The 18,778-nt window shown below is 46.9% G+C and overlaps 2 protein-coding genes across 3 annotated transcripts in view; one reads left to right on the forward strand and one right to left on the reverse strand.

Moving 5' to 3' along the window:
* Window positions 1-8,104: 8,104 nt before the first annotated feature.
* Window positions 8,105-14,339, forward strand: lrrc39 (leucine rich repeat containing 39). Its single transcript, XM_061034760.1, has 9 exons — window positions 8,105-8,189; window positions 8,785-9,014; window positions 9,207-9,315; window positions 9,392-9,548; window positions 9,626-9,762; window positions 10,606-10,751; window positions 10,828-10,980; window positions 12,423-12,610; window positions 14,203-14,339. Exons 2-9 carry the CDS (start codon window positions 8,887-8,889, stop codon window positions 14,229-14,231), a joined length of 1,047 nt encoding a protein of 348 aa, XP_060890743.1. The 5' UTR covers window positions 8,105-8,189; window positions 8,785-8,886; the 3' UTR covers window positions 14,232-14,339.
* A 974-nt stretch (window positions 14,340-15,313) lies between these two features.
* The window catches only part of trmt13 (tRNA methyltransferase 13 homolog), a 9,193-nt gene continuing 5,728 nt past the window's right edge, over window positions 15,314-18,778 (reverse strand). For both annotated transcript variants that reach the window (XM_061034759.1, XM_061034758.1), the window contains 3 exons: window positions 17,582-17,656; window positions 17,109-17,508; window positions 15,314-15,603 (listed from right to left, as the gene is read on the reverse strand). In XM_061034759.1, the coding sequence (XP_060890742.1) occupies window positions 15,426-15,603; window positions 17,109-17,508; window positions 17,582-17,656 (653 nt within the window). In that variant the 3' untranslated portion in view covers window positions 15,314-15,425. The remainder of the gene's footprint in view (window positions 15,604-17,108; window positions 17,509-17,581; window positions 17,657-18,778) is intronic.

The raw sequence follows: 18,778 nt of genomic DNA on the forward strand, positions 1-18,778 counted from the left end.
AGCAGGCCTGATAACGGAAGGGTCTACCTCCCACTGTACATTTAGAGACCGTACCACGGGCAGGTCTGATAACTGAAGGCTCTACCTTCCACAGTACATTTAAAGACCGTAGGTACCACGAGCAGGACTGATAACTGAAGGCTCTACCTCCCACAGTACATTTAAAGACCGTAGGTACCATGAGCAGGCCTGATAACGGAAGGCTCTACCTCCCATAGTACATTTAGAAACCGTAGGTACCACGAGCAGGCCTGATAACTGAAGGCTCTACCTCCCATAGTACATTTAGAGACTGTACCACGAGCAGGTCTGATAACTGAAGGCTCTATCTCCCACAGTACATTTAAAGACCGTAGGTACCACGAGCAGGCCTGATAACTGAAGGCTCTACCTCCCGTAGTACATTTAGAGACCGTAGGTACCACGAGCAGGCCTGATAACGGAAGGCTCTACCTCCCATAGTACATTTAGAGACCGTAGCACGGGCAGGGCTGATAACTGAAGGCTCTACCTCCCGTATTACATTTAGAGACCGTAGGTACCACGAGCAGGCCTGATAACTGAAGGCTCTACCTCCCGTAGTACATTTAGAGACCGTAGGTACCACGAGCAGGCCTGATAACTGAAGGCTCTACCTCCCTTAGTATATTTAGAGTCCGTACCACGAGCAGGTCTGATAACTGAAGGCTCTACCTCCCATATGACATTTAGAGACCGTACCACGGGCAGGGCTGATAACTGAAGGCTCTACCTCCCATAGTACATTTAGAGACCGTAGGTACCACGAGCAGGCCTGATAACTGAAGGCTCTACCTCCCATAGTACATTTAGAGACTGTACCACGAGCAGGCCTGATAACTGAAGGCTCTACCTCCCATAGTACATTTAGAGACTGTACCACGAGCAGGCCTGATAACTGAAGGCTCTACCTCCCATAGTACATTTAGAGACTGTACCACGAGCAGGCCTGATAACTGAAGGCTCTACCTCCCATAGTACATTTAGAGACTGTACCACGAGCAGGTCTGATAACTGAAGGCTCTATCTCCCACAGTACATTTAAAGACCATAGGTACCACGAGCAGGCCTGATAACTTAAGGCTCTACCTCCCATAGTACATTTAGAGACCGTACCATGAGAAGGCCTAATAACTGAAGGCTCTACCTCCCATAGTATATTTAGAGTCCGTACCACGAGCAGGTCTGATAACTGAAGGCTCTACCTCTCATATTACATTTGGAGACCGTAGGTACCACGAGCAGGCCTGATAACTGAAGGCTCTATCTCCCACAGTACATTTAAAGACCGTAGGTACCACGAGCAGGCCTGATAACTGAAGGCTCTACCTCCCATAGTATATTTAGAGTCCGTACCACGAACAGGTCTGATAACTGAAGGCTCTACCTCCCATAGTATATTTAGATTCCGTACCACGAGCAGGTCTGGTAACTGAAGGCTCTACCTCTCATATTACATTTGGAGACCGTAGGTACCACAAGCAGGTCTGATAACGGAAGGCTCTACCTCCCTTAGTACATTTAGAGACCATAGGTACCACGAGCAGGCCTGATAACGGAAGGCTCTACCTCCCACTGTACATTTAGAGACCGTACCACGGGCAGGTCTGATAACTGAAGGCTCTACCTTCCACAGTACATTTAAAGACCGTAGGTACCACGAGCAGGACTGATAACTGAAGGCTCTACCTCCCACAGTACATATAGAGACCGTACGTACCACGAGCAGGCCTGATGACGGAAGGCTCTACCTCCCACAGTACATTTAGAGACCGTAGGTACCACGAGCAGGCCTGATAACTGAAGGCTGTACCTCCCATAGTACATTTAGAGACCGTAGGTACCACGAGCAGGCCTGATGACTGAAGGCTCTATCTCCCGTTGTACATTTAGAGACCGTAGGTACCACGAGCAGGCCTGATAACTGAAGGCTCTACCTCCCATAGTACATTTAGAGACTGTACCATGAGAAGGCCTAATAACTGAAGGCTCTACCTCCCATATTACATTTAGAGACCGTAGGTACCACGAGCAGTCCTGATAACGGAAGGCTCTACCTCCCATAGTACATTTAGAGACTGTACCACGAGCAGGTCTGATAACTGAAGGCTCTACCTCCCACAGTACATTTAGAGACTGTACCACGAGCAGGTCTGATAACTGAAGGCTCTACCTCCCACAGTACATTTAAAGACCGTAGGTACCACGAGCAGGCCTGATAACTGAAGGCTCTACGTCCCATAGTACATTTAGAGACCATAGGTACCACGAGCAGGCCTGATAACTGACGGCTCTACCTCCCACAGTACATTTAAAGACCGTAGGTACCACGAGCAGGCCTGATAACTGAAGGCTCTACGTCCAATAGTACATTTAGAGACCGTAGGTACCACGAGCAGGCCTGATAACTGAAGGCTCTACCTCCCATATGACATTTAGAGACTGTACCACGGGCAGGGCTGATAACTGAAGGCTCTATCTCCCACAGTACATTTAAAGACCGTAGGTACCATGAGCAGGCCTGATAACGGAAGGCTCTACCTCCCATAGTACATTTAGAAACCGTAGGTACCACGAGCAGGCCTGATAACTGAAGGCTCTACCTCCCATAGTACATTTAGAGACTGTACCACGAGCAGGTCTGATAACTGAAGGCTCTATCTCCCACAGTACATTTAAAGACCGTAGGTACCACGAGCAGGCCTGATAACTGAAGGCTCTACCTCCCGTAGTACATTTAGAGACCGTAGGTACCACGAGCAGGCCTGATAACGGAAGGCTCTACCTCCCATAGTACATTTAGAGACCGTAGCACGGGCAGGGCTGATAACTGAAGGCTCTACCTCCCGTATTACATTTAGAGACCGTAGGTACCACGAGCAGGCCTGATAACTGAAGGCTCTACCTCCCGTAGTACATTTAGAGACCGTAGGTACCACGAGCAGGCCTGATAACTGAAGGCTCTACCTCCCTTAGTATATTTAGAGTCCGTACCACGAGCAGGTCTGATAACTGAAGGCTCTACCTCCCATATGACATTTAGAGACCGTACCACGGGCAGGGCTGATAACTGAAGGCTCTACCTCCCATAGTACATTTAGAGACCGTAGGTACCACGAGCAGGCCCGATAACTGAAGGCTCTACCTCCCATATTACATTTAGAGACCGTAGGTACCACGAGCAGGCCTGATAACTGAAGGCTCTACCTCCCATAGTACATTTAGAGACTGTACCACGAGCAGGCCTGATAACTGAAGGCTCTACCTCCCATAGTACATTTAGAGACTGTACCACGAGCAGGCCTGATAACTGAAGGCTCTACCTCCCATAGTACATTTAGAGACTGTACCACGAGCAGGCCTGATAACTGAAGGCTCTACCTCCCATAGTACATTTAGAGACTGTACCACGAGCAGGTCTGATAACTGAAGGCTCTATCTCCCACAGTACATTTAAAGACCATAGGTACCACGAGCAGGCCTGATAACTTAAGGCTCTACCTCCCATAGTACATTTAGAGACCGTACCATGAGAAGGCCTAATAACTGAAGGCTCTACTTCCCATAGTAAATTTAGAGACCGTAGGTACCACGAGCAGGCCTGATAACTGAAGGCTCTACCTCCCGTAGTACATTTAGAGACCGTAGGTACCACGAGCAGGCCTGATAACTGAAGGCTCTACCTCCCTTAGTATAGTTAGAGTCCGTACCACGAGCAGTTCTGATAAATGAAGGCTCTACCTCTTATATTACATTTAGAGACTGTACCATGAGAAGGCCTAATAACTGAAGGCTCTACTTCCCACAGTACATTTAAAGACCGTAGGTACCAGGAGCAGGCCTGATAACTGAAGGCTCTACCTCCCGTATTACATTTAGAGACCGTAGGTACCACGAGCAGGCCTCATAACTGAAGGCTCTACCTCCTGTAGTACATTTAGAGACCGTAGGTACCACGAGCAGGCCTGATAACTGAAGGCTCTACCTCCCTTAGTATATTTAGAGTCCGTACCACGAGCCGGTCTGATAACTGAAGGCTCTACCTCCCATATGACATTTAGAGACCGTACCACGGGCAGGGCTGATAACTGAAGGCTCTATCTCCCACAGTACATTTAAAGACAGTAGGTACCACGAGCAGGCCTGATAACTGAAGGCTCTACCTCCCATAGTACATTTAGAGACCGTACCACGAGCAGGTCTGATAACTGAAGGCTCTATCTCCCACAGTACATTTAGAGACCGTAGGTACCACGAGCAGGCCTGATGACGGAAGGCTCTACCTCCCATAGTACATTTAGAGACTGTACCATGAGAAGGCATAATAACTGAAGGCTCTATTTCCCATAGTAAATTTAGAGACCGTAGGTACCACGAGCAGGTCTGATAACTGAAGGCTCTATCTCCCACAGTACATTTAAAGACCGTAGGTACCACGAGCAGGCCTGATAACTGAAGGCTCTACCTCCCATAGTATATTTAGATTCCGTACCACGAGCAGTTCTGATAACTGAAGGCTCTACCTCTCATATTACATTTGGAGACCGTAGGTACCACGAGCAGGCCTGATAACTGAAGGCTCTATCTCCCACAGTACATTTAAAGACCGTAGGTACCACGAGCAGGCCTGATAACTGAAGGCTCTACCTCCCATAGCACATTTAGAGACCGTACCACGAGCAGGTCTGATAACTGAAGGCTCTACCTCCCATAGTATATTTAGAGTCCGTACCACGAGCAGTTCTGATAAATGAAGGCTCTACCTCTCATATTACATTTAGAGACTGTACCATGAGAAGGCCTAATAACTGAAGGCTCTACTTCCCACAGTACATTTAAAGACCGTAGGTACCACGAGCAGGCCTGATAACTGAAGGCTCTACCTCCCGTAGTACATTTAGAGACCGTAGGTACCACGAGCAGGCCTGATAACTGAAGGCTCTACCTCCCTTAGTATATTTAGAGTCCGTACCACGAGCAGGTCTGATAACTGAAGGCTCTACCTCCCATATGACATTTAGAGACCGTACCACGGGCAGGGCTGATAACTGAAGGCTCTACCTCCCACAGTACATTTAGAGACCGTAGGTACCACGAGCAGGCCTGATGACGGAAGGCTCTACCTCCCTTAGTATATTTAGAGTCCGTACCACGAGCAGTTCTGATAACTGAAGGCTCTACCTCTCATATTACATTTGGAGACCGTAGGTACCACGGGCAGGGCTGATAACTGAAGGCTCTACCTCCCACAGTACATTTAAAGACCGTAGGTACCATGAGCAGGCCTGATAACGGAATGCTCTACCTCCCACAGTACATTTAGAAACCGTAGGTACCACGAGCAGGCCTGATAACTGAAGGCTCTACCTCCCATAGTACATTTAGAGACCGTACCACGAGCAGGTCTGATAAGTGAAGGCTCTACCTCCCATAGTATATTTAGAGTCCGTACCACGAGCAGGTCTGATAACTGAAGGCTCTACCTCTCATATTACATTTAGAGACCGTAGGTACCACGAGCAGGCCTGATGACGGAAGGCTCTTCCTCCCACAGTACATTTAGAGACCGTAGGTACCACGAGCAGGCCTGATAACTGAAGGCTCTACCTCTCATATTACATTTGGAGACCGTAGGTACCACGAGCAGGTCTGATAACGGAAGGCTCTACCTCCCATATGACATTTAGAGACCGTAGGTACCACGAGCAGGTCTGATAACTTAAGGCTCTACCTCCCATAGTATATTTAGAGTCCGTACCACGAGCAGTTCTGATAACTGAAGGCTCTACCTCTCATATTACATTTGGAGACCGTAGGTACCACGAGCAGGTCTGATAACGGAAGGCTCTACCTCCCATATGACATTTAGAGACCGTAGGTACCACGAGCAGGTCTGATAACTGAAGGCTCTACCTCCCACAGTACATTTAAAGACCGTAGGTACCATGAGCAGGCCTGATAACGGAATGCTCTACCTCCCACAGTACATTTAGAAACCGTAGGTACCACGAGCAGGCCTGATAACTGAAGGCTCTACCTCCCATAGTCCATTTAGAGACTGTACCACGAGCAGGTCTGATAACTGAAGGCTCTATCTCCCACAGTACATTTAAAGACCGTAGGTACCACAAGCAGGCCTGATAACTGAAGGCTCTACCTCCCATAGTACATTTAGAGACCGTACCACGAGCAGGTCTGATAACTGAAGGCTCTACCTCCCATAGTATATTTAGAGTCCGTACCACGAGCAGGTCTGATAACTGAAGGCTCTACCTCCCACAGTATATTTAGAGTCCGTACCACGAGCAGGTCTGATAACTAAAGGCTCTACCTCTCATATTACATTTAGAGACCGTAGGTACCACGAGCAGGCCTGATAACTGAAGGCTCTACCTCCCTTAGTACATTTAGAGACCGTAGGTACCACGAGCAGGCCTGATAACGGAAGGCTCTACCTCCCACTGTACATTTAGAGACCGTACCACGGGCAGGTCTGATAACTGAAGGCTCTACCTTCCACAGTACATTTAAAGACTGTAGGTACCACGAGCAGGACTGATAACTGAAGGCTCTACCTCTCATATTACATTTAGAGACCGTAGGTACCACGAGCAGGCCTGATGACGGAAGGCTCTACCTCTCATATTACATTTGGAGACCGTAGGTACCACGAGCAGGTCTGATAACGGAAGGCTCTACCTCCCATATGACATTTAGAGACCGTAGGTACCACGAGCAGGCCTGATAACTGAAGGCTCTACCTCCCTTAGTACATTTAGAGACCGTAGGTACCACGAGCAGGCCTGATAACGGAAGGCTCTACCTCCCACTGTACATTTAGAGACCGTACCACGGGCAGGTCTGATAACTGAAGGCTCTACCTTCCACAGTACATTTAAAGACTGTAGGTACCACGAGCAGGACTGATAACTGAAGGCTCTACCTCCCACAGTACATATAGAGACCGTACGTACCACGAGCAGGCCTGATGACGGAAGGCTCTACCTCCCACAGTACATTTAGAGACTGTACCATGAGAAGGCCTAATAACTGAAGGCTCTACTTCCCATAGTAAATTTAGAGACTGTAGGTACCACGAGCAGGCCTGATAACGGAAGGCTCTACCTCCCGTAGTACATTTAGAGACCGTAGGTACCACGAGCAGGCCTGATAACTGAAGGCTCTACCTCTCATATTACATTTAGAGACTGTACCATGAGAAGGCCTAATAACTGAAGGCTCTACGTCCCACAGTACATTTAAAGACCGTAGGCACCACGAGCAGGCCTGATAACTGAAGGCTCTACCTCCCACAGTACATTTAGAGACCCTAGGTACCACGAGCAGGCCTGATAACGGAAGGCTCTACCTCCCATAGTACATTTAGAGACCGTACCACGGGCAGGGCTGATAACTGAAGGCTCTACCTCCCATAGGTAGAGCATTTAGAGTCCGTACCACGAGCAGGGCTGATAACTGAAGGCTCTATCTCCCATAGTACATTTAGAGACCGTAGGTACCACGAGCAGGCCTGATAACTGAAGGCTCTACCTCCCATAGTACATTTAGAGTCCGTACCACGAGCAGGACTGATAACTGAAGGCTCTACCGCCCATAATACATTTAGAGACCATAGGTACCACGAGCAGGCCTGATAACTGAAGGCTCTATCTCCCATAGTACATTTAGAGACCGTAGGTACCACGAGCAGGCCTGATAACTGAAGGCTCTACCTCCCATATTACATTTAGAGACCGTAGGTACCACGAGCAGGCCTGATAACTGAAGGCTCTACCTCCCATTTTACATTTAGAGACCGTAGGTACCACGAGCAGGACTGATAACTGAAGGCTCTACCTCCCATAGTACATTTAGAGACTGTACCACGAGCAGGCCTGATAACTGAAGGCTCTACCTCCCATAGTTCATTTACAACAAACTTTGTTCAAATATTATACATAAATACAATATATACTGTATATATAAAACATAGCCTCCTCCACCACTGTTTGCTCTGATACCAGGGTCGTCATGTGACTGTGTGTTGGGTCACGTGACTGTGTGTTGGGCCATGTGACCTGGATGCTATAATTACCCAGGAGGTCTGAGGTCAGATTTCAGCTGCAGAGACGCAGCATGGACAACTACAGCTACTGCTGCCAAAACACAAGGTGAACACTGAAACACTAACATGTTAACTTTTACAGTCACTAACGTACTAACCTCTTATACTGACAACACTCAGAATGACTACATACTGAGACTAGATACTGTGTGTGTGTGTGTGCGCGTGTGTGTGTGTGTGTGTGTGTGTGTGCTTGTCTCTGTGTCTCTGTGTGTGTGTCCTGCTCCTTCTAAAATCTGTGACAACATGTTGGAATCAATCATGAAGAGTGTAATGTAATATTTAACAGGTTAATTAAAGGTGTTCATGATTTTGGATACTTGATATCTCATGTTTTACAAAACGTTTCAGACCTTTTTAACCGATAGTCGCGACAGTAAGAGAGGAAGAACGAGGCCCCTCCAACTTTTCCAAACGTTGCCAACATATTTGTGCAACTTGGACTATCTGTCCTATCTCTACATTAAAGGCACACAAAGCCCCCCCAAAAAACATAACAAAAAAACGTCAAATTACCCGATAATGGCGCCAAGGACTTCTGTTTTCATCTCCATGCTGGTATCGACACGGTGTAACCTTCAGCTTCCTCCTTTAATTGAAATGTGGTCAGTTTATTAATGTGATCATTTTCAATCAAACAGGATGTTGGGAGGGAGGACACAGCTGCAGGTCAAAGGTGAGAGCTCATCCTACCTGTCCTCCTGTGAGCTGTGACATCACACGTCTGACAGGAAGTGGTCATCATGGTGGGCTTGGTGGCGTGCGGCTCGGTGAGCTCCATCAAAGCTCTGTGGGAGACGAGGATCAACAAGATAAAACAGGAGAAGGAAGATCAGAGGAGCAGGACGGCAAGGGGCGGGGCTACAGGCAGGTCAGGCTCCGCCCTCCTCTGCTGGGAGCTTATTTCATTGCTTAAGACAACAGGAAGTGAAGATTGAGCTGTTTTAATAACTAGTTAAGAAGAGACACACGTCATGCTGTCTCTTTCAAAAGGAAACATGGAATCAAAACAGTTTTTAAACATTGTGATGTTGTGTTTCTGTCTCGTGTGGTCCTGGTTCAGGCTGGGTGTCGGGGTCTGGGAGGACCGGGCGGTTCTGGCTCGGCTCAAACAGAAGCTGCAGACTGAAGACGGGCGCCTGATCCTCCGACTGGAACACGAGGACTGGAAGGTAACGTCTCCCAACAGGAAGTGGACTACACAGGTTACTGCTACTGTTTTACACTTTCGGACCCCCCTCCCCTCAGGTGTTGCCGGGCTGTCTGGTCCAACTCAGCCAGGTTCAGGAGTGGCAGATCCACCGGACTGGACTACAGAAGATCCCTCACTTCATCTCAAGCTTCCAGAACCTTCTGGTTTTAGACCTGTCCCGGAACGGCGTCACTGAGATCCCCCCACAGATTGGTCAGTTACTCAGATACACACTTTAGATACACACATGAGGACCCTGATCCATGTCTGACCTCTGGTTCCGGTCTCAGGGAGTCTGACCCGGCTCAGGGAGCTCCTGCTGAGCTACAACAGAGTGGGCTTTGTTCCTGAGGAGCTGAGCGGCTGTGAGAGTCTGGAGAGACTGGAGCTGGCCATGAACCGAGACCTCAACCAGCTACCTGACCAGGTACACTGCGACCTCAGACCCCTCCCTCCCAAACGCCCCCTCAGATCCCCCTCAGATCCCCCTTTCAGACCCTTCCTTCCAAACCGCCCCCCTCAGATCCCCCTTTCAGACCCCTCCTTCCAAACCGCCCCCCTCAGATCCCCCTTTCAGACCCCTCCTTCCAAACCGCCCCCCTCAGATCCCCCTTTCAGACCCCTCCTTCCAATCCACCCCCTCAGATCCCCCTTTCAGACCCCTCCTTCCAAACCGCCCCCCTCAGATCCCCCTTTCAGACCCCACCTTCCAAACCGCCCCCACAGATCCCCCTTTCAGACCCCTCCTTCCAAACCGCCCCCACAGATCCCCCTTTCAGACCCCTCCTTCCAAACCGCCCCCCTCAGATCCCCCTTTCAGACCCCTCCTTCCAAACCGCCCCCACAGATCCCCCTTTCAGACCCCTCCTTCCAAACCGCCCCCCTCAGATCCCCCTTTCAGACCCCTCCTTCCAAACCGCCCCCCTCAGATCCCCCTTTCATTTAAGTTAAGACGTATAATCACAGAAAACAGAGAAACATTAATCTGACGTATTTTAAGGTGTTATAGTTTGACTCATGTCCCATCTGTTAACATGGAGGAGGCGGAGCTTATGACCTATACTGCAGCCAGTCAGCAGCTCTGAATACTCTGGCAGCTGTTGCTCCGCCTATCTTGATATAAAGTCTATGTCCTGAACTGGTTTACTTCAGGGCAAACATTCTAATCCAGAAAGAACCTGAATCCTGACCCAGCTTCAGAACCAGGTGTGAACCTGGCACACCTTTGTTACCTGTAGACCTGTAGACCTGATTGTGTTCTGTGGATCAGCTGATGCACCTGAAGAACCTGCATCACCTGGACCTGTCCATGAATGACTTCACCTGCGTACCGGACTGCGTAGTCTCTCTGCCCGCACTCGAGTGGCTCGACATGGGAGGAAACCAGCTGGAGCACTTACCTGAAGACATAGACAGGTGAGTGAGGGAGACACATGTGCCCCGCACCCCTCCTGCAATCAGCCAATGAACAGAGAGACGTGTCTGTCCTCAGGATGGAGAAGCTGCACACGTTGTGGCTGCAGAGGAACCGACTCGAGAGACTCCCCGACGGCATCAGCAGGATGACTCGACTCGACACTCTAGTCCTCAGCAGCAACCAACTCAGAGACATCCCTCCTCTGATGGAGGACATGTCCAACCTCAGGTCAGTCAACAAGTCATCAGGTCAGTCAACAAGTCACCAGGTCAGTCAACAAGTCATCAGGTCAGTCAACAAGTCACCAGGTCAGTCAACAAGTCATCAGGTCAGTCAACAAGTCACCAGGTCAGTCAACAAGTCATCATCAGGTCAGTCAACAAGTCATCAGGTCAGTCAACAAGTCATCATCAGGTCAGTCAACAAGTCATCAGCAGGTCAGTCAACAAGTCATCATCAGGTTAGTCAACAAGTCATCAGGTCAGTCAACAAGTCATCATCAGGTTAGTCAACAAGTCATCATCAGGTCAGTCAACAAGTCATCAGGTCAGTCAACAAGTCATCAGGTCAGTCAACAAGACATCATCAGGTCAGTCAACAAGTCATCATCAGGTCAGTCAACAAGTCATCAGGTCAGTCAACAAGTCATCATCAGGTCAGTCAACAAGTCATCATCAGGTCAGTCAACAAGTCATCAGGTCAGTCAACAAGTCATCATTAGGTTAGTCAACAAGTCATCAGGTCAGTCAACAAGTCACCAGGTCAGTCAACAAGTCATCATCAGGTCAGTCAACAAGTCATCAGGTCAGTCAACAAGTCATCATCAGGTCAGTCAACAAGTCATCAGCAGGTCAGTCAACAAGTCATCATCAGGTTAGTCAACAAGTCATCAGGTCAGTCAACAAGTCATCATCAGGTTAGTCAACAAGTCATCATCAGGTCAGTCAACAAGTCATCAGGTCAGTCAACAAGTCATCAGGTCAGTCAACAAGTCATCAGGTCAGTCAACAAGTCACCAGGTCAGTCAACAAGTCATCATCAGGTCAGTCAACAAGTCATCATCAGGTTAGTCAACAAGTCATCATCAGGTCAGTCAACAAGTCATCAGGTCAGTCAACAAGACATCATCAGGTCAGTCAACAAGTCATCATCAGGTCAGTCAACAAGTCATCAGGTCAGTCAACAAGTCATCATCAGGTCAGTCAACAAGTCATCATCAGGTTAGTCAACAAGTCATCATCAGGTCAGTCAACAAGTCATCATCAGGTCAGTCAACAAGTCATCAGGTCAGTCAACAAGTCATCATCAGGTTAGTCAACAAGTCATCAGGTCAGTCAACAAGTCATCATCAGGTTAGTCAACAAGTCATCATCAGGTCAGTCAACAAGTCATCAGGTCAGTCAACAAGTCATCATCAGGTCAGTCAACAAGTCATCAGGTCAGTCAACAAGTCATCAGGTCAGTCAACAAGTCATCAGGTCAGTCAACAAGTCATCATCAGGTCAGTCAACAAGTCATCATCAGGTCAGTCAACAAGTCATCAGGTTAGTCCGACCTCAGTGTGTAAATCCTGACTTGTCATCTGGCAGCAGATTATTTTTGTTTTCATAAATAAATAATTCAAAGTGTCGCCCCTCAGACTGATCCGGTTTGTGTTTCTGTCCAAACAGGTTTGTGAATTTTCGGGACAACCCTCTGACTCTGGACGTGACACTGCCGTGTCGGGTGGTGAAGCCTGAGGACGAGGAGGGCGATGAAGAAGACGACAGAGAAATGTTTGGACGAGAGTTCATGCTGATGTACATCTGGGAGTCCAGGAAGCGAGCGTACGCCATGCTCAACATGCACTGTGTCAACCGTTAGTATCAGAAACTGTGCACTGTAAAACACTGTGTGCACTGTAAAACACTTCCCCTCTGTAACTGTGTGCACTGTAAAACATTTCCCCTCTGTAACTGTGTGCACTGTAAAACACTTCCCCTCTGTAACTCTGTGCACTGTAAAACACTTCCTCTCTGTCACTGTGTGCACTGTAAAACACTTCCCCTCTGTCACTGTGTGTGCTCTCAGGGGGGATTAGTCCGCTTTAAACGAGACATTTTCACAGCAGCAAGAGACTCATCATGACCTCCAACATTAACCGCCATGATTTAACTGTTACATATAAATGCGGCGTCCTCTTCAGCCTGAGAATATGCTCCCTCCTTTAGGCTCAGTGTGAAAGTATTCCCTCTTCATGAGCTGTGCGTACTACCTCTTTAATCAAAGTGATCAAGAAGCAGAGAGGAAATCATTGCAGCCTGTTTAACTGTTCATCATTAAAGTGTGTGTGATGTTTTAAGATAAATGATGATGTCATCCTGAACTGCAGCTGAGCTACATATGATGATACATAAAAGAAAGAAAGCCTCAAACACTAGATACTACGCTTCCCATGATGCAGCAGGGTAGTCTTTCATGAGAGCCTCCTTGCTTCATAAACACCTGCACAAATGTTGGAGCAGTCAAAGAGTTAATCAGTTATTTAATCATTAACTGAAGTTCATATTAACGTCCACCGGTGTTACGCTTCAAAGAGTGACCGTGTTGACTGGTGACTCAGCTGAATGCATCTGTGGTTGTCATGGTAACAGATATATATGATGGTGTTTTTGACATGACAATCAAAATAACTTTCTGTTTTCGACATCTGCAACCACGGCAACCAAAAGTCACCACTTAACACAGTCACTTTTTCAACCGTAACACCGGTGTAATCAAAAATCAACAACAGCATCAGCTGTTTGTCATTAGATGTGAGTTCTTAAGAGGACCGCCGTCTTCAGCTCTCTAAAGTACAGGGGGCGCTATGCTGCTGCTCAGGTGGTTCTCGTCATGCAGAGTTTGGATGTTAACAGGAACTAAAACTGGAAGTGAAAAGTTTTAATAATTGTTTTCCAAATTAAAGTCCACGTAAAAAACGTCTTATGGATTAACTGCAGTGTGCCCAGCTCTGCTATCATCAGATGACATCACAGTCTGAGCAGGGCTCAGGTTCTGGTCCTGGTTGGGAGGACTAACAAGGTTCCTAATGACTCACCTGTTCAGGTGTGTTTTAAATGACAGACTCAGCAGAGTCTTGTTTCTAGAGTTCATGTGAGGAGTTTCATATAAAGTGTTGGTTCATTAGAGTCTGAGCGCTGCAGACGATTCAATCCGTCTGGAATCTGTTACACAACGAGGAAAGTCTCCAAACACGCCTTACTCCTTTAATCCACTTAATCCTGACGTGACCCTCACAGGGGCCCACACCCGCAGGTTGGGAAACTCTTTGCATGACTTCCTGTTTTTTTCTGACAACATTTCTCTTTGGGTTGTTCACATTAACACGTAACAACATTTAATAATCATTATTATTGAAAATAAATCGTGTTCTTATTCTGATAATCTGACGTCATGTTTCTGTTTCAGAGCCAAACGATGACTTCACAATAAAATAATTGCTGCTCTTCTTCTTCTGGACTTTTCCATCAGAGCTCAGCTAAACGTTTTGAAATCAGAGAAGATTCTTGTGTTTTCTGTAGAGACACTTTTAGATGTTCATTTCAGAGACGTTAAATCATGAGAAGAAGAGATTGTGGACGCTTTCATTAGTTCACTGAGAACAATCACACCTAGAACAATCACACAGAGAACAATCACAGAACAATCACACCTAGAACAATCACACTGAGAACAATCATACAGAGATCACACTGAGAACAATCACACACAACAATCACGCAGAAAACAATCAAACTGAGAACAATCACACAGAACAATCACAGAGAACAATCACAGAGAACAATCAAACTGAGAACAATCACACAGAGAACAATCACACAGAGAACAATCACACAGAGAACAATCACACAGAACAATCACACAGAGAACAATCACACCTAGAACAATCATACAGAGATCACACTGAGAACAATCACACAGAACAATCACACTGAGAACAATCACACAGAAGAATCAAACTGAGAACAATCACACAGAGAACAATCACAATGAGAACAATCAAACTGAGAACAATCACACTGAGAACAATCACACAGAGAACAATCAAACTGAGAACAATCACACAGAACAATCAATCACACAGAGAACAATCACACAGAACAATCACACTGAGAACAATCACACAGAGATCACACTGAGAACAATCACACTGAGAACAACCACACACAACAATCAAGCAGAAAACAATCAAACTGAGAACAATCACACAGAGAACAATCACAGAGAACAATCAAACTGAGAACAATCACACAGAGAACAATCACACAGAGAACAATCACAGAGAACAATCACAGAACAATCACACCTAGAACAATCACACTGAGAACAATCATACAGAGATCACACTGAGAACAATCACACAGAACAATGACACTGAGAACAATCACACAGAGAAGAATCAAACTGAGAACAATCAAACTGAGAACAATGACAATGAGAACAATCACACAGAGAACAATAAAACTGAGAACAATCACACAGAGAACAATCACATTGAGAACAATCAAACTGAGAACAATCACACTGAGCATGTGGACCTTTAATAAAAAACTTGAAAAAAATTCAAACGACTCCATTTTGTGGTTTTCTGTCAAAACAAATTAAAAACTGTTCCAGGGACGGTGTGTCGTTCAGGACGGAGACGAGGGGACAGCCGTCAGCAGAATGTTCTCCAGCGTCACCTGAGCGTCCACGTAACGACACAGTCTACTGTCAAATCCTCTCGTCTGCAGGAAGTGAAGTCTGCCGCCATCGATCAGAAGCTTACAGAGACGCCCGATCTTCTCGCGCTCAGAGGACGACAGAAAGCTACAGAGGAAACAACAAGAACATGAGGAACACATGGAGAGAACATGAGGAACACATGGAGAGAACATGAACACATGGAGAGAACATGAGGAACACATGGAGAGAACATGAGGAACACATGGAGAGAACATGAGGAACACGTGGAGAGAACATGAGGAACACGTGGAGAGAACATGAGGAACACGTGGAGAGAACATGAGGAACACATGGAGAGAACATGAACACATGGAGAGAACATGAACACATGGAGAGAACATGAGGAACACGTGGAGAGAACATGAGGAACACGTGGAGAGAACATGAGGAACACATGGAGAGAACATGAACACATGGAGAGAACATGAACACATGGAGAGAACATGAGGAACATGAGGAACACATGGAGAGAACATGAGGAACATATGGAGAGAACATGAAGACATGGAGAGAACATGAGGAACATATGGAGAGAACATGAACACATGGAGAGAACATGAGGAACACATGGAGAGAACATGAGGAACATATGGAGAGAACATGAACACATGGAGAGAACATGAGGAACACATGGAGAGAACATGAACACATGGAGAAAACATGAACACATGGAGAGAACATGAGGAACACATGGAGAGAACAGGAACACATGGAGAGAACATGAGGAACATATGGAGAGAACATGAACACATGGAGAGAACATGAACACATGGAGAGAACATGAGGAACACATGGAGAGAACATGAACACATGGAGAGAACATGAGGAACACATGGAGAGAACAGGAACACATGGAGAGAACATGAGGAACATATGGAGAGAACATGAACACATGGAGAAAACATGAACACATGGAGAGAACATGAGGAACACATGGAGAGAACATGAACACATGGAGAGAACATGAGGAACATATGGAGAGAACATGAACACATGGAGAGAACATGAGGAACATATGGAGAGAACATGAACACATGGAGAGAACATGAGGAACATGAGGAACACATGGAGAGAACATGAGGAACATATGGAGAGAACATGAACAAATGGAGAGAACATGAGGAACACATGGAGAGAACATGAACACATGGAGAAAACATGAACACATGGAGAGAACATGAGGAACACATGGAGAGAACATGAACACATGGAGAGAACATGAGGAACATATGGAGAGAACATGATGAACACATGGAGAAAACATGAACACATGGAGAGAACATGAGGAACACATGGAGAGAACATGAGGAACACATGGAGAGAACATGAGGAACACATGGAGAGAATATGAACACATGGAGAAAACATGAGGAACACATGGAGAGAACATGAGGAACACATGGAGAGAACATGATGAACATGAGGAACATATGGAGAGAACATGATGAACATGAGGAACATATGGAGAGAACATGAGGAACACATGGAGAGAACATGTTTTTTTAAAGTTTGATTTTTTTTGTGTATTTTGTTTTAACTTCGACTGACCAGGAACGTCAGCATGATGGGGACAGAGGTCAAATAGCTACCTGTTCACAGCATCTGTCTCCTCGGCTGGTTCATGCTCTTCATCATCTCCTCTCAGATTGGTTGTATCCTGAGGCCGATGTTCTTGATTGGTCTGTCTGAGACCACATGTCGCCCAGCTGGACATCCGACAAAAAGCTGAGAACTCTTCAGCTCCGAGTCCTTGCTGCAGGAAGAACTGCTGACCCACGTAGTGACGCCACTCGCACCGATGGTGGCAGCAGAGAGCCACAGCCAGACCCAGTACAGGACCAGGACCAGGACCAGGACCAGGCTCAGGTAGTGCTCCTGACTCAGACATCTGATCAGTTGATTCTGGTTCTGAGGTTTTCAGGCGTTTAGGGGGCGGCTCAGTCCCGTCTTTTGGTCTTGGAGCCCCCAACAAACAGCGCAGAGCCAGATCTGAAGCAGACACAAGGACCATTAATCCGGGTCGGAGGAGTCTGGATCAGACCTGTCAGCAGTTAGAGCTCACCTGTTGCTGCTCCACACAGGTGTTTCCCCACGCCAACCAGAGGGAGCTTTTTCAGTCGCAGCATCTGGACCCGACCTGCAAACAACCACAGTCAGACCAGAACCAGAGTCCAGCTCTGTGTAGGTTCAGTCCTGGTCTAGTTTGAACGTAATCTCTATTTCAGGACGGAGTTTACGCTCTGCTAACATGTCAGGTGTTTCACTAGTAGGTGTGACATCCTCTGTAAAACACGTTTGTCATGGTGATGTTGTTCTAAAGGTGTGATAGGTTGGAGGAGGAGCAGAGGGTTTTTACTGGTTGTCATGGTAACAGCAGTGTGATTGATTACGTCCCTCAGAAATGTTTGATGACTTCGTTTCGACTCCTGCTTTAGTTTACCATGAGCTCATTTCATCGTCCAATCACAGAGGACCATTAAATGACCTGATGTTGTAGTTACAGATGTCACCACTAGAGGTCACCGGTTGTTATTGTTCACCAGCTGAAGGATCTGTAGGCTTCAGTTCTCCCCTCATCAGCTCAGCTCGTACAAACATTAGAGTTTATGTTTGTGGACAAACGTCAGTGAACAGAAGTTATTTTAGACGATCATCTGTTCAGAGACGATCAGACACGAGAGGAGACAAACGCTGCTCTGTGATTGGTCACATTCAGAGACGATCAGACACGAGAGGAGACAAACGCTGCTCTGTGATTGGTCACATTCAGAGACTATCAGACACGAGAGGAGACAAACACTGCTCTGTGATTGGTCACATTCAGAGACGATCAGACACGACAGGAGACAAACACTGCTCTGTGATTGGTCACATTCAGAAACGATCAGACACGACAGGAGACAAACACTGCTCTGTGATTGGTCACATTCAGAGACTATCAGACACGAGAGGAGACAAACACTGCTCTGTGATTGGTCACATTCAGAGACGATCAGACACGACAGGAGACAAACACTGCTCTGTGATTGGTCACATTCAGAAACGATCAGACACGACAGGAGACAAACACTGCTCTGTGATTGGTCACATTCAGAAACGATCAGACACGACAGGAGACAAACACTGCTCTGTGATTGGTCACATTCAGAAACGATCAGACACGACAGGAGACAAACACTGCTCTGTGATTGGTCACATTCAGAGACGATCAGACACGACAGGAGACAAACGCTGCTCTGTGATTGGTCACATTCAGAGA

The sequence above is a fragment of the Labrus mixtus genome, chromosome 3 (assembly GCF_963584025.1).
Source record: "Labrus mixtus chromosome 3, fLabMix1.1, whole genome shotgun sequence".
In the NCBI taxonomy this organism is placed as follows: domain Eukaryota; kingdom Metazoa; phylum Chordata; class Actinopteri; order Labriformes; family Labridae; genus Labrus; species Labrus mixtus.